The sequence below is a fragment of the Typopeltis vanoorti genome, chromosome 7, assembly GCF_054136105.1.
Source record: "Typopeltis vanoorti isolate ZY-2024b chromosome 7, IOZ_Tvanoo_1.0, whole genome shotgun sequence".
NCBI lineage: Eukaryota > Metazoa > Arthropoda > Arachnida > Uropygi > Thelyphonidae > Typopeltis > Typopeltis vanoorti.
Genome location: NC_143555.1, coordinates 10,397,530 through 10,413,934, shown reverse-complemented (window position 1 = coordinate 10,413,934; position 16,405 = coordinate 10,397,530). Strand labels below are relative to the sequence as shown.

The window sequence follows — 16,405 nt, the reverse complement described above, 5'->3', positions numbered from 1 at the left end:
TGGTTGTGCAGAAAGAATGGGAACAGTCTATAGAACTAAACTGATGGAAGGAAGGATTTAAATAATGATGACCATGCTTAAATGAATTCCGAGTTAGGTGTCTTGAGAAAGCTGTATTCACTGAGTGTGTTAGGTCAGGAAATCTAAACCTATTAGGATAGATGCAAGTGTGTGTGTGTGTGTGTGTGTGTGTACGTACACACACACTGGCACACATGAGATGAGTGAGGGACTGTGAGAGTTACAAAAATGTAGAATCCAAACTAAAGTGACAAAACTGAATGGAGCAGCTATTCAAGGTGTAAAGATGGTTTGGGAACTAAGGGAATAATGCAGTTTATGTATATTAGTGCTAGAAGTATATGGAATAAAGAGGAGGAGTTTTTGAGATTGGGTGGTGCAACCTTACACCACCCAATAAATCATCTTTTTCTAATGTAATGTCTTTGATGATGTTTATGAAGTGTGTGTTTTTGATATAGGAGGAGGAATGACCTAACAACTCCTTGCGTGTTGCCGCTATTTTGGCTAAGCGATACGTCGCGCTATCAATTCCTTCAACTATAGGTCTTAGCGGTGTGTTTTCTTTGTGAATTTTTGGTAGTCCGTAAATTCTTGGGGTGTGTGCGTAGTGCGGAAATAGATTTTTGACCGTATCTTCGGGCCATGTGGGAATTGACTTAAGTAATTTCTCTGTTTTGTTTTTTATTCTATTGGTTGGGTTGTAGTTAACTAATTGGTATGTATTATTGTCAGAGACCAGCAGATTCATTTTTTCTACATAAGTGGTATGGTTTAAAATAATAGTGGCATTTCCTTTATCGGCTCTGGTTATTACTGAGTTTGGATTTGTTTTAAGTGATTTTATCGCTGTTAATTCGTGTTTGGTTATGTTGTATGTTATTATTTTGTTATGATTTAAAATGTTGGCAGTTTCTAAACGTATTTTGTCTGCTATGTTATTTGGGATGAATCTTAGGCCGCTTTCATTTTAATTTAAATGAATTTAAATTCAAATTTAAATAAACAGAAAAATATAGCAATAGTATTCAGTCGAATCCATATCCAAATCACCACTTCATATCCATGCCCATCTACATAACAGAGTTCCACATAGTCAAATGCCTTCACAAAAGCTGGAAGTATCATCATGTAGTCATCCCCTTTATCCAACCAGATGTCACTTTATTATAAAAAAAAGTAGGGTACAACTTACTCCTCACAAAGCCTTATCATATTCCTATCCACTCATTCCTGAATTCTGTCTGACTAAATCTCATAGTAGTTGAATAAATTCCATTTCTTTCCAGCTATTTGATCTTTCCTCCTTTCAATATATGTCCCTATAGTTTTGGTCCCTCATAATAATTAACTGACCTGCACTTGCTAATTTGATGATACATGTCTTCCACATCAACCTTTCATTCCCTCCCCACTCAACTATATATTTTGTCCTATTGGCCTCTATCTCATACCATATTGCCTCAAATGAACTTCCATCCACATCATCCCTGTCTTCCTGATCTGCTATTTTTGGTTGCAATTTATCTGCTATTAGTAGCAGTACCCCTCCATCTTCTCCCTGCATCTTCTTCTTCTTCTCTTCCGTCTAAGACGGGTTGAGTCTTCTCTTGAGCAGGATCTTCCAGTCTTCTCTATTTCTTGCTGTTCGAAAAAGTTCCTTATATATTCTGCATCCCGAGATGTTCTTTTTCTCCCTAATTTGTGGAACTTAATTTTTGTACATGCATATCATTTACAATTTTCTTTAACTGTTTGTGTATAGCTGTAACCTTTACTATGGTGAAGTATGACCTATGTTGTTTTTGTGCCAAATAAACTATAAACCAAACCAAACCATCCTCTCATTTTTTTTCCATTATCATAACATTCTATCCCTGTAATTAGATCATCTGCCATCAGCCAAATCCAAATTTCACTAGGTGGTGTAAGGTTGCACCACCCAATCTCAAAAACTCCTCCTCTTTATTCCATATACTTCTAGCACTAATATACATAAACTGCATTATTCCCTTAGTTCCCAAACCATCTTTACACCTTGAATAGCTGCTCCATTCAGTTTTGATGTCTCTGCCCTCTTTACAAATGTCCCAATCAATGACACATTCCTTCTCCTACAGAACAAATTCCCTCCAGATATCACGGCACTCTGCGCATGTATTATGTTCTGGTTATTTTGTATGGCAAAATGCCTTCTGCCTACAAAAAGAAGGCACAGCCATGGGCTCGCCATCATTATCCCCCCCCCCATTGCTAACTTTTACATGGAACATTTTGAGCAACGTGCTTTAAGTTCCTCCCCTCTAAAATCCAAAGTCTGGCTTAGATACGTTGACGATGTTTTTGCGATCTGGTCTCATGGCAGCCAGACATTAGACACGTTCCTTAGCCACCTAAACAAACAACACAAATGCATACAGTTCACAATAGAGATTGAAAAACATAACACACTTCCGTTTCTAGATATACTTGTCACACGCCTTTCCTCTGGCAATCTTTCCTTCACTATCTACTGGAAACCAACACATATGGGACAATATATACACATAAACTCCTACCACCACCCAACACAAAAACTAGGTGTCATCAACACTTTAAAAAACAGGGCTCAGTCGATTTGTTCCAGTGAACAGGCACTGAAAGACGAATTTAAAATTATCAGTAATACTTTTCAAAAAAACGGATACAGCCAAAACACTAGTAACAAAATTCTCTACAAAACCTCAATAAAAAACAAGGACAAACCAGACTACAGTAAAACTATAACCATTCCCTACATTAAAGGAGCATCAGACAAAATGAACAGAGTACTACAAAAATACAACCTCAAAGCCACCTTTAAACCTCCTGCTAAATTAAAAAGCTTACTGAACTCATCCAAAGACCCACTCCCTCCACTAGCCGACCCTGGAGTATACCGTATTTATTGTACTTGCAACATACCATATATAGGAGAAACAGGATGTACAGTTCCTATCAGACAAAAAGAACACAAATGACACATTAAATATAATAATTATGGTGAAGCTGGCCTTTCAGATCATGCCCTGAATACCTTACACAGAATTTACTGGAAAAGCACTAGCTGTCTACATCGCACTAAAACATGGTATGAACGGAAATTTAAGGAAGCCTGTGAGATCATTTTCAACCATCCCAATCTGAACAATAATGATGGTCTTAAAATTCCAAACATATGGAAGGCATATATTTGACCCACGAAACCTTTCTCACTAAGAACAACTATAAGCAGGACTGTAGAAAATTCAGTATCTTAAATAACACTTGTAATACTAAAAATAGGACATAATTGTTTCTGAAACAAAACCATCTGTAAGAAAGAATGTTTAATCCTGTCATCATAAATAGAATTTAGCTTGATATAATTTATAAATAATTTTTTTTTTTTTTCACTAGAGGTCATGCCAGTAGATAATGTGATCAAATCATTGTTTCTCTAGCTTACAGTTAATGTAACTCAGCTTGTCTTGTATATTTATGTATGCTCCAGAAGATGATCTTGATATGAAGATCGAAACATCGGGATAATAAAAAAGTTTTTTAACATGGTTGCAAATTCCATAAAATTTTTAAATGAATGCTGATCACCGTGTAACACTAAAAGAAAGGATTTCTCTATTCTGTCTAAATGTTACATTTTTAATCTAATTTTTAACATATAAGTGACAAATCTTTCTTCACTGTTGTGTCTTTCAAATCATATAAATGTATTCTACCAACAGAATGTTCATTATGCATTCAATGACATGCCAGCAAATACTGTATGTCAAAAGTTTTTTACCTTGGGTTTATTATACATTAGAGATACCAAGAAATACTAGGTTTTAATCCTTTTCCTAATGAAGCAAAACAAAAGTTTGTGCATGAAATATATTCACATCTGAGCTACTTGTATATAAAAGTAGCTCAGGGGGAAAGGATTAAAACCAAGTATAAAATTTCTTGGTATCGCTAACATATAATAAACCCAAGGTAAAAAACTTTCTACATCTTTCTCTCATCCAGAGATTTTCATTAATAAGGTCAAGCACCTTTTGTCTACTTGTATATGAGATATGTGTGACCTCCATTACTTCAACCTTGGTGTCTTTCCTGGGTCTGGCTCCCACTGATGAGACCTCAATAAAGGTCGAAACCGGTCTGGTAGTGATCCTTCCCATTATGCATTGCATTATACATGCCGGGGGGGGGATGCTTTGCATTATGGGGTACATACTAAGGCAAGTGGTGTGAAGTCGTTAGCCTTTATATACAAGTAGCTCAGACGTGAATATATTTCACATGCAAAACTTTGTTTTGCTTCCTTGGGAAAAGGATTAAAACCAAGTATAAAATTTCTTGGTATTTCTAATGTCAGTATGTCAGTTTTTGGCATGTAAATAGTAGGTTCTCTCTCTCTCTCTCTCTCACTGGCTTAATAGATATTTGTCTTATGCAAAAATGCATCTAGTTTTAGCCTGGCATGAAGAGAGAGAGAGAACAGAGGATTTCACCTAGAAGATGAATTAGTGTGTGGTCATCAGGAAAGTGAGAAGTTGATTTTTCTCCCTGCAAGTGGTAAGTGAATGTAAGGGAATTTATAATAGGTATTGTGAATTAGATTACCCTCTCACTGCAGTCCACTCTTACTATAGCACACATTGCTACTACAGTATAACAAACTTGCTTGCTATGACAATTGCAGTTGTACAATGTAATTCTACAGTTACAATACTATGCTAAAATAACTTTACTGTAGCAAACTATAAGTGCAATTGGAGGAACCTTCTGTGGGACCATAGGCACCCTTCAATTGGAAAAGGCCTAAGTTTGATTCTTGTCATAATGAGAGGAATCTTTATATTGGTTTTTTTCAATTGAAGGTGAGTTAGCCAATCTCTTATGGAGGTAGCAAGTTTCTTCTCCTAGAAACTTGGGTTTTCATCCCACATATAAACAAATCAGCCTTCAGAACACATGCAGTTTACAGACAAAAAATGCTAATAGTGGTGGTGGGCGGAAGATGGTATAGATGATGGTGGTAGTGGTGGTTTTGCTGTAATTGATGGATTAAGTTATGGAGACAGAGAATTCTAGAGTAGGTGACCTTCCTTGATGAGCCTTTAAGACTCCTTGGAGGTGTCACGAAATAATAATAAGAAGAATACACTATAACAAAGCATACTTTTGGTCCTATGAATTTTCTATAATAAGAATTGACTGTATATAATAATAGCTGTAATATATAATAATGTAATAATACCCTGATATGATACATGATGTTTCTTAGTGGGGTTTATAATAAAAGTGTCCTGCATGAGGGTCATTTAGAAAGCATTTAAACAGACAACTTCTATATGAATACATATTTCAAAATAGGGTTTTGGTACGAATTATTACCCATGTGGTAGCCAATATGATGGAGAGTGGGAGTCTGGAAAACAGTCAGGATGGGGTAGAATGGTTTATGCTGATGGAGGAGTCTATGAAGGGGAATGGTATGAAGGACAGCGTTCCGGACATGGTGTCATGATTTATAGTAATGGCAATGAATACGTTGGTGAATGGGCAGAAGATGTGAAGTCTGGACAAGGTATACTCAAAATGGGTAAGTAATTAAAAAATTCATTTTTTATCTGTGGATTGTTTCACCTGAATATTAAGATATTTTATAATGCAGTATTAATTTATTGTGTTAGTATTAGAAATAAAGTGGGATGGCTTTCCAAACTTTATGACAGAAGTGAAGTATGGTTGACAGAGAAGAGTATAAAATATGTTCCACTTTATGTTAAGAGATTCAAGATAGTATTGTTCATGATAACAGAAAAATTTTGCCTGTTCCAGATGGTGGAGCAAGAAGAAAGACATAGATTTTGATGATTTTATTATTATTATTATTATTATTCAGGCCTCCATGGAGTCAAAAGACTCATCATGGGAGGTCCTTCCTAAGAAACACAAAGTCTATCAAGACTCATCGAGGGAAGGTCCCCCCCCCCTAAGAAACACAAAGTCTATCATACCACTCCTTGAACTCATTGACCGTTCTCAATCTCACCACTCCATCAGGCAATGCATTCAACTGCATTGCCTGATGTTTGCATGGTTCAGCCACCCTCCATGCAAAGAAACCACTCCTCACTCTCTTGCTCCTTTCCTTTCGTAACTTCCAGGGATGGCCTCTTGTCATCACCCCTTCCCGCTGTTCAACCAAACGAAAGAACTCCCCAGTGTCAACCCTGTAACCACCTCTCAACAGTTTAAAAGTCTCAATCATATCACCTCTCCTTCTTCTATCCACCAAACTCTACAGTCTACATTCCCTCAGCCAATCCTCATAACTATCATTGTACAGTCCTGAAACACATTAATGTAGAACAGAAGCAGGAAATAGCATGGAAAAACACAATTTGTTGAGTTTACAAATTATTCTGTTACTTCAGAGAGAGAGAGAAAGAACGTGGACAAGCATACTGAACAGAGAGGATGAAAGTTGGTGTGTGTGAGATGTGGGGGATGCAAGAGGGGAGATTATATGGTGATTTGATTATCAGAGGTATGATGAATGAAAGGGTGCACAACATCATTAAGGATATGAAGAAATTGTTGCAGTGGGTGAAGTATAATAGTGTAATTGGCAAGATGAATTAGTGTATTGCACAGGTACACAGGAGTGAACAAAGGGAGTAGTGAAGTGAGGGTAATCAGAAGGGAAAGAGAAATGTGACACAGATAGTGTAATATCATGGATGCCATTAGTGTAGATGATGGTAGTGGTGGTTCACTGTAGTTAGTTTAAGTGATGGAGATGGAGAGTTGTAGAGTAGGTGCCCTCCCTCAATGAGTCTTTAGACTCCTTGTAGGTGTCACATAATAATAATTATCACCCCTACTGAAATAAAGAGCCACTAGGCTTCACTTCGGCGATGTAAAATTATTTAAATTAAGGGGATATTAAATCCCACATTATTTCAAAGCCGAATAAGAAACTCAAAGATAGAAATCCAAGAGTTTCATGCCGAATATAGCAAACTATAAAAGTTTCGGCGGATTGCAGTGTAAGCTAAAACACATGGTTCAATACCAGGGCAACTCGTAGCAAAGGTGGGTAAAGTTCTGATCACTATTCTTAGTATTTCCCATAATGTAAAACACATCTCTTAGGAGATGTATGATGTTATACATTATAGTGGAAGGTCACTACCCTGACCGGTTTCGACCTTTATTGAGGTCTCATCAGTGAGTGGGTAGACCAGATAACACTGAGATTATAGCGAAGAGAACTTATATACTTTGCTATATGAGTTCTCAAAAAGGTGCCCCCGTTAAATTACTGAAATAAAGAGCTGCTAGGCTTCACTTCGGCGATGTAAAATTATTTAAATTAATCCCCTTAATTTAAATAATTTTACACCAAGGTCTAGGTGGATTGATTTAGTTAAAAGTGCCTTAGAAGCATGAAATGTTAGATATGACAATATTGGAGTTCTCGTAAGTAATACTCTGATTTGGAGGCAAATTGTTGATAGGTGATTAATAATAATGAAGACTTAATCATGTAGTGCTATCATAGTAATCTGAACACCCCCTTGAGGATACATATCAGGAGATTGATGATGAGCCAAAAGGCTGCAGGTTGGAATCCCGCCATGGGCATGGATGCTTGTGATTGCTGTGAAAAGAGTAGTGGTGGTGGGCAGTAGATGGCATTGGTGTAGATGATGCAGTTTGCTGTAGTTGTATTTGTCCGAATATGTGGTTTGCTGTAGAATGTTTAGTATATGTGGTTTGCTGTAGAATGTATATGTCAGAATGGATTTAGTGGTGGAGACAGAGAGTTGTAGATAGGTGCTCTCCCTCAATGAGTTTTTGGACTTCTTGGAGGTCTCACATAATAATAATTATGATGATGATCTCTGATTACCAGTATACGTGCATAGTATTAGAAATAACGGTGATGATGATGATGATGCAGCTTTCATTGAGTTATTTTGCCAAAAGATTATTGACATATGCAAAACTTAGTTAACTAAGGAAAATACACACATGGGAACAAAATCTTCCTGAAGGATAGAAAAGACGAATGAGAAGATGGGAAATAGTTTGATTGGATGGTATACCAGCTCGTGTCGTACGAGAAGCAGCTAAAGAATTGTCAGTACCCTTGACCATTTTGTTTAATTTGAGTCTCGGGTCTGGGTTAGTCCCGAGGGGGTGGAGAGAGGGGAAAATAGTTCCAGTGCATAAAGGTGGTTCAAAGACTGCTGTTGTAAATTACCGACCGATTAGCATATCAGGAATCATTGTCAAGGTTTTTGAGAAATTAGTCAAGAAAAGAATACAGGATTGGATAGATGAAAATGGGATATTGTATGGGAAACAACATGGTTTTGTGAGGGGTAGATCATGCCTCAGTAACTTGCTCACGTTTTATAACACAGTGACGGCTGAACTGGATAGGGGTAATGGGTTTACAGTGATACTACTGGACCTTGCCAAGGCCTTTGACAGGATACCACATGAAACCCTAATCAGTAAACTGGAGCAGATGGGAATAGATATAGGGTTGGGTGAGATGGATAGGAGGGTGGTTGAAGGAGAGATACCAGAGAGTGGTTTATGCAGGAGTGGAGTGTAAAAGACGGCTTGTGACTAGTGGTGTGCCGCAGGGCTCTGTTCTTGGACCACTGCTTTTCAATTTGTTCATCAATGATATAGGAAAGGATTTGAGAGGAAGTGTTCACTTGTTTGCTGATGATGCAATGTTGGGTAGAGCAATTGTGAGTGCGCAGGATATCAAAATGTTACAGGATGATTTGGATAGTTTGGAGGACTGGGCTAGGAAAAAGGATGTCAATTTAATGTGGCAAAGTGTAAGGTTATGCACTTTGGGGTGAAAAGAATAGCAGCAGTATATCGCATTGGTGGAACCATACTCCAGGAGATTGATGAGGCCAGGGATTTGGGAGTGTTGGTGGATAGGGAGTTGAAGTTTAGGGGGCACATTGCAAAAGTGACTAAATCAGCTCATCAAATCACTTGGCTTCTGAAAAATACTTTAACATGCAGAGACAAACGAGTTGTTGTTCCTCTGTATCGAGCCTTGATAAGACCCAATCTGGACTACTGTGCCCAGTTATGGGCACCAGGATTTCTTCGTGATGAGGAGGAAGTGGTGATCCAGAGACGAGTGACCAAGATGATAGAAGGTCTGTGGAATGAACCTTATGAGAATAGGTTGAAGATTTGTGGGTTGCAGAGATTGGACGATAGGTGAAAGAGAGATGACATGATTGAGACATTTAAATTAATGAAGGGTTTCTACAAGATTGATCCAGAAGATATTTTTGAAAATATGACTGGTGGTGGGAGGACTAGGGGCCATGCATGGAAGCTGGGCAAGAGCATGGTTGACAAGGGTGTTAGAGCTAGGTTTTTTACTTGGAGAGTGGTGAATGAGTGGAATAAGCTTCCAGAGTCTGTTGTGGGTGCTACGACCGTGAATGAGTTCAAGGCAAGGTATGATAGATACTGTGTCAATGTCGAATAGTTGTTCTTGACATGATGTTAGGGCCTCCCTCGATGAGTCTGTCGACTCCTTGGAGTTGCCCGGAACAATAATAATAATAATAATAATAATAGTTTTGATGATAGAGCAATCATGTCAATGAAAGTGATGGGGGAACCAGGAAAATATATATGTGGCTTTGACTTTGGTGTGAGGTTAAGATAAATAGAAGAAACATGTAATGGGAAAACTGGAAATATAGCAAATATCAGAATGAGTTTTTGGACTTCTTGGAGGTCTCACATAATAATAATTATGATGATGATCTCTGATTACCAGCATAAGTGCATAGTATTAGAAATAACGGTGATGATGATGATGATGATGCAGCTTTCATTGAGTTATTTTGCCAAAAGATTATTGACATATGCAAAACTTAGTTAACTAAGTTTTGCATATATATACATACATATATATACATATATATAACTAACTAAGGAAAATACACACATGGGAACAAAATCTTCCTAGAGGATAGAAAAGACGAATGAGAAGATGGGAAATAATTTTGATGATAGAGCAATCATGTCAATGAAAGTGATGGGGGAACTAGGAAAATATATAATGGCTTTGACTTTGGTGTGTGGTTAAGGTAAATAGAAGAAACATGTAATGGGAAAACTGGAAATATAGCAAATATCAGAATGACTGTGAAATATTTAGAGAAATTAACTGGATAAATAAAATGGCACTCCTAACAGGAGAATTTAATTATAAATTCTCCTGTTAGGAGTAAGGATTGGGAGGAGGAGATAACATATAACTACCTTAGACAACATATGCTTAAGTTTTTTAGGAAAGAATTATATTGCAAAAGAAATTCCAAATGAAGTCAAAAGACTCATTGTGGGATAGTACACACACAAAGCTCATCAAGCTGTGCTTCTTTAAATTCACTCAGCGTGTCTGCATTCACTACACTCTCAGGTAATGCATTCACTTACCAATTGCTTTCCACGCAAAGAACCTGCTCTTTGCTCACACCCTCCCTCTAGTTTCCAGGTACAGCTGCTTGTTCTACCTCACTCTCCTATTCTGTTAAAAATTTCTTCCACATGAACCTGTTAACAACCTCTTACCAACTTAAACATGTCAATCATATCCTCTTTCCTCCTCTTATTTATGGAGCTTTTCAAATTGCATCCTCTCAATCTGTCTTCATATCCTATATTCCAAAGACCAGTTACCACCTTAATCAGTCTTCTCTGGACCCTTCCAATATATCCTCATTACCAAGAAATCCAGGTGACCAAATCTATGCATTCATAATAATCCATGTACAGACTGATCAAATCCTTGTAAAATGTAACCATAACTTCTTTATGGAGTACATGGTGGTACATAGGGCAAAGTGTGAGCTGGAGCGAATTGCAAAAATGTCTGGCGAGTAGATCATCTTATAACAGAAAGAAAAAAATACGAGATAAGAGAAATAAGGGCTTGATCAAGAGAAAGAAAAATCAAGGAGCAAATGTTGTACAGTGATTCAATCATAAAAGGGGTTATCGATGAGAGTTTGACAAAATCATACTTTATTGGTGTGAAAATTAATGATGTTGGTGAGGCTATTAGAGCACAAAAGGGTAAGATGAAAGAAATGATCATAGTGGCTGGAACGAATGATTTAAAAGGAGAAAAGTATGACATGAGAGAGGACATGAAAGAATTACTAGAAGTAGCAAAAGAAAAAAGTGAGAGAGTTAAGATAGTGATTCTCTTGCCACAGTATTACAGAGTAGAGCTGAGAAGGAGGGCTAAAATAGTGAATGACTTGATGCATAGGTTATGCAGGAGGAGTGGTGTGGAGTTTGTGGAGTGAGTTTGACAGGTGAAAGGTCTTATACAAGAAGGATGATTTGCATCTGAATGGGTTGGTGTTTGGAGACTGGGAAAAAAGTGTTGTTGAATGAAGTGAAAGTGGATGTGCAGAATCAGGGAAACTAGAGCTTTTAGGTGGGTGGGTGGGGGGAGCAGTAAGCTGTTGAGTGGATATGCAGACATCAGTGAAGCAGTTGAGTATAAAAATGTGTATAATAGGATTAAATTAGTACCACTGGTAACAAACGAGAATGGGATAGTTAGTATAAAGCATCAGGATGGCAGTGGGCCAAAGGGGCTTTTACACTTTATGTACACTAATGCCAGGAGCATTTAGAACAAGCAGGAGGAATTTTTGGCATTGGCATTAGTTGGCTCATCCTGGGCCAAAGGTTATTGGCATTAGTGAGACATGGCTATGGCTGACAGAAGATGATATAGTTAGTGGGATAGAATGTGAAGGGTGTATAGTATCTTCAAGGAGGATAGAGAGAAAAGAATGGAGGGAGGAGTGTTATCGATGATAGCCGATGAACTGCAACCAAATAGAGTAGAAGTTCAACTGACCTATAGCAGTTGGATGCTGCTATAGGCCAGGAGATGGAAAAGATGATAGAGATAGTATGCATCAACAAAAGACTCAATGAATGGAGGACAAGTAATTATTAGGAGATTTCAAATATGGGAACACGGATTGGAAGGAGGAGAGGATACATGGGAGGAAGAAAATGGATTTTATGCAGTTACTAAAGGATAATTACCTGAGACAGCATGTAATGGAATATACTAAGGATTTGAGAGTGCTCGATCTAGTAATAGCATCTGAGAATTTGTCTATAACAAATATGACCACGTTGCCACCAATTGGTGAGAGTCATCATATGGTCTTGACCTTGGAGGTGGCTAAATGTGTGGAATTTTCAGTTAAGACAGGGTATATGTGGAATTACTGGGCTGGTAAGTATGACAAGCTTAGGAGGTTGCTTGGATCAGTGCAATGGCATGTAAAACTGCAAGGACTAGATGTTGATAGTTCATGGGAAGTGGTAAAGGAGTATTTGAGAGAAGTAATGGCAGACTGCATCGATAGAGTCAGGAGAGTAAATGAAGTGGGAGTTAAGTGGATGAATATTATCATCAAGCTGGAGCTGCAAAAACAGAAACAATTGTGAAGGGAATTTAAGGAGAAAGGTGACCTGCAGGCACATGAACAGTACAAGGCATGGGCCAGAAGGGTAACTAGTGTGGTAAGAAAGGCAAAAGCAGGTTTTGAAGGGAAGTTGAAGGCTAAAGAGCATCCCAAACAGTTCTTTCAATATCAGTTCTTTCATCATTCTGACATATACATTCTTTCTTTTGCTGCAAGTAAAAGAAAGAATGTATATGTCAGAATGATTTTAAGAAATGCTGATGTAGGGAGATAACTGAATCAGTCAAAATAGTAGAATTACTAAGCGAACACTTTGCAAGAGTATATCATCCATTCAGTGATATTGCAGTAACTATGGTAACTCAAGTAAATGAAATGGAGGTGATTAACATATTACAGAACCTTAATGTGAATACAGCTATAGGATTGGATGGTTATACCAGCTCGAGTTTTATGTGAAGTGGCGAGGGAATTGTCGGTGCCCTTGACCATATTGTTTAATCTAAGTCTCAGCTCTCCTTAGTCTTGAGGGAATGGAAAGAGAGGGAAATAGTTCCACTGCATAAGAGAGGCTCCAAGACTGATGTAGCAAATTACTGACCAATCAGCATATCAGAAGTTATTTTCAGAATACTGGAGAAGTTGCTCAAGAGCAAAATACAGGAATGCATTGTTTTGTGAAGGGTAGGTCATCAGTAACTTGCTGACATTTTATAATACAGTGATAGCTGAGTTGGATAAAGGTAATGGGTTTACAGTGATATTTCTGGACTTTATAAAGGCCTTTGATAGGATACCACATGGAATTCTAAATAGTAAACTGCATCAATGGGAATAGATATAGGGTTGGTGAGATGGATAGGAGGGTGGTTGATGGAGAGATATCAGAGAGTAGATTATTCACGAGTAGAGTCCAAAAGAAGACCTGTGACTAGTGACTTGTTGTGGTTCTGTTCTTGGACCACTACTGTTTAATTTGTTCATTAACAATACAACAATCCTTTGATTAGTGCACCTAATGCATTCTTTAAAACAAGCGCATTAATCGAAAATGCACTAATCAAATAATAATAACCTATGGGAAACAGTATAATTCATTCCTCATATTTCTTTTTTGAACCTTAATTTTTTTATAAAAGAATTAAGGTATGTCTCAGGGCCTAGTTAAAGGAAAACCATGAAGCTGAAAGACAATACAACATATTCAGAATATGTTGAAATTTATTATTCTACTTCTTAACAAAGAATTGAGCTAACGTAGTTTGGTGGGCATTTTGTTTCTTTTTTTTCATACTACCGACAGTATGGCCCTATTGCCTCTTCTACTCTTCTGCAAATTTTACTGCTTCTCTCTTCATCAGGGTCAGTCTCAAAGCATTGCTGCTTAAAAACTTCAATTGTACGAAAAATATTTTCAAATTGTTTCTGTGAAATCTCTTTTGGCTGACTATCAGTGGTTAAATTTTCTTCATATTCTTCTGGATCTTCCTGCTGTGTATCTAAATTTAGCAGGTAAGAATCACTCAATTCTTCAGAATGAGATTTAATTAACCCATGGACATTATCATTGAAGGGGAGAAAGAAATGAAGGACGTACGAATTGGTTGCCAACATGCAAAATCACGTGCTTTATAGATAAAATTTCCCAACTATTATACAAGCAAAATAGTTACCACTTTAAAAACTACAATGATCATAAAAGAGGTTAATTTTCCGACGTGTAATAATAAAGAACTCATCCCAGAAGACGGATTGATTACCCTATTATCGGAATGGATTCTCTTTTTCGTGACATGCGCAGAAGTGTCGAAGAGTCTCGAATATGTGAGCGTACTATAGCAGATGACATAAATTTTGGAGGTAAAAATTTGGAACATAGTGTACATGGAAGTAGTGTAGTATACTATAGTATGCCCACCGAAAAATCACTCACCAGAATGAAATTTTAAAATAGTTAGCCATAAAAATGTATAGATAGAAAATTTTTAAAATCTGTTGGTGCACTAATCGAATTTGGGTATTGAAAACAAAATGATGCACTAATCGAAAATGCACTAATCAGAAAGTATCTGAGAGGAACTGTTCAGTTATTTGGTGATGATGCAAAGTTGGGTAGAGCAATAGTTAATACACATGATGTCAAAATTTTGCAGGATGATTTGTCAGTTTAATGTGATAAAGTGTAAGGTATGCATTTTGGGGTGAAAAGATTATTAGCAGTATACCACATTGGTGGAACCATACTCTAGGAAATTGACGAGGAGACTTGGAAGTGTTAGTGGATAGGCAGTTCAAGTTTAGGGGGCACATAGCAAAAGTGGCTAAAGGCAGCTCATCAGATCTCTTGGTTTCTGAAGAATACTTTGATGAGCAGAGACAAGTTGGTTATTCTTTCTCTTTATCAAGCTTTGGTAAGATCCCATCTTGACTACTGTACAGAGATCTGGGTGCCAGGATTTCTTGGTGATGAGGAGGTGGAGAGGCTCAAGAGGTGAGTGGCCAAGATGGTAGCTGGTCTATGGAATGAACTTACGAGAACAAGCTGAAGATTTGTTTATTACAGAAACTGGTTGATAGGCAGAAAAGGGGCAATATGATTGAGACATAGAAATCACTAAGAGGTTTTTACAAGATTAATTCAGAAGAAATTTTTCAGAACAGGTGTGTTTGTGGGAGAACTATGGGCAATCCATGGCAACCGAGTAAGAGTGTAGTTAGCAAGGGTGTTAGAATTAGGTTTTTGTTTGGAAAGTAGTGAATGAGTGGAATAGGTTGCCAGAGTCTGTTGTGTGTGCCAAGACTGTGAATGAGTTCAAAGCAAAGGATGATAGATAATGCGCAAATGTTGGATAGTTCTTGACATGATGTTTAGGGTCTCCCTCAATACGTCTAAAGACTCCTTGGAATTGCCTGCAATAGTAATAATCTGATGTGATGACTTCACAATTTGTGCAATGTGATCTCTGAACTTCAAGGACTTGTTCACCACATCTCTTGTCTCCTCAACCTCCTTCAAAATTTCCCCACTAAGTGACTTTGCATTCCACTGTTGCCTATGAAATTTCAGAACCTTACACTTTGAAACATTTAACTTATAATATGGATTATAGGCCACAACATTTGCTTGATTTCCTCATCATTCTCTCTCTCTAGTTTTGCATCATCTGCAAACAGTTCTATATCTCGATTCTATAAATTCATCTCATTATGATTAACATACAAGTTAAACGACATTGGTTCTAAAACAGAACCCTATAGACACCACTAGTAACTTTCCTTTTGCAGGATATCATACTCCTATGTGCAACCTGCTGATATCTATCTGACAGCTAGTCACCTATCCAACTCGCTAATCTAGCATCCAATCCCATCTGCTCCAATTTGGTTACGAACTTGTTTTGTGACAATCTACCAAAGCCTTTGCAAACTCTAAGTGTGACACTGCATGTTCATCTTCCTTGTCCAATACATTTATCACTTTGTTATAGTACATAAGAAAATTTGTGAAATTTGTGAAATAAGAAAACATAACCTCCTTTTAACAATCCCATGCTGACAGTCAAAGAGAATACTGCTGTTATCAACCAATTTCTGTATCCTAGCTCTCACCAATCTCTCCAACGCTTTAAACACAACCCCAGATATATAGATCGGTCTATAATTTGTATCTTTAGCCTTATCACCATCTTTGTGATGTGGAACAATTTTACTCTCCTTCTACTCCTTTGGGGCTTGTGCTGTTATAAGTCTTGTTAAACAGGTAAGCCAAGGCTGATGTTAACCACCTTGAGCTTTCTCTAAACACATGGTGTATTTCATCAAGTCCTATTGCTTTATTGACATCC

The 16,405-nt window shown here is 37.5% G+C and overlaps 2 protein-coding genes across 2 annotated transcripts in view; both read left to right on the top strand.

The window, feature by feature from the left end:
- Nucleotides 1-5,616, top strand: part of LOC150104482 (MORN repeat-containing protein 3-like) — a gene marked incomplete at its 3' end in the record, with an annotated part of 64,177 nt that extends 58,561 nt beyond the window's left edge. Inside the window, exon 3 of the mRNA XM_090395561.1 lies at nucleotides 5,401-5,616. Coding sequence (XP_090251687.1) covers nucleotides 5,401-5,616 — 216 coding nt within the window. The remainder of the gene's footprint in view (nucleotides 1-5,400) is intronic.
- The window catches only part of LOC150104481 (MORN repeat-containing protein 3-like), a 91,048-nt gene continuing 80,241 nt past the window's right edge, over nucleotides 5,599-16,405 (top strand). Inside the window, exon 1 of the mRNA XM_090395661.1 lies at nucleotides 5,599-5,629. Coding sequence (XP_090251787.1) covers nucleotides 5,626-5,629 — 4 coding nt within the window. The 5' untranslated portion in view covers nucleotides 5,599-5,625. The remainder of the gene's footprint in view (nucleotides 5,630-16,405) is intronic.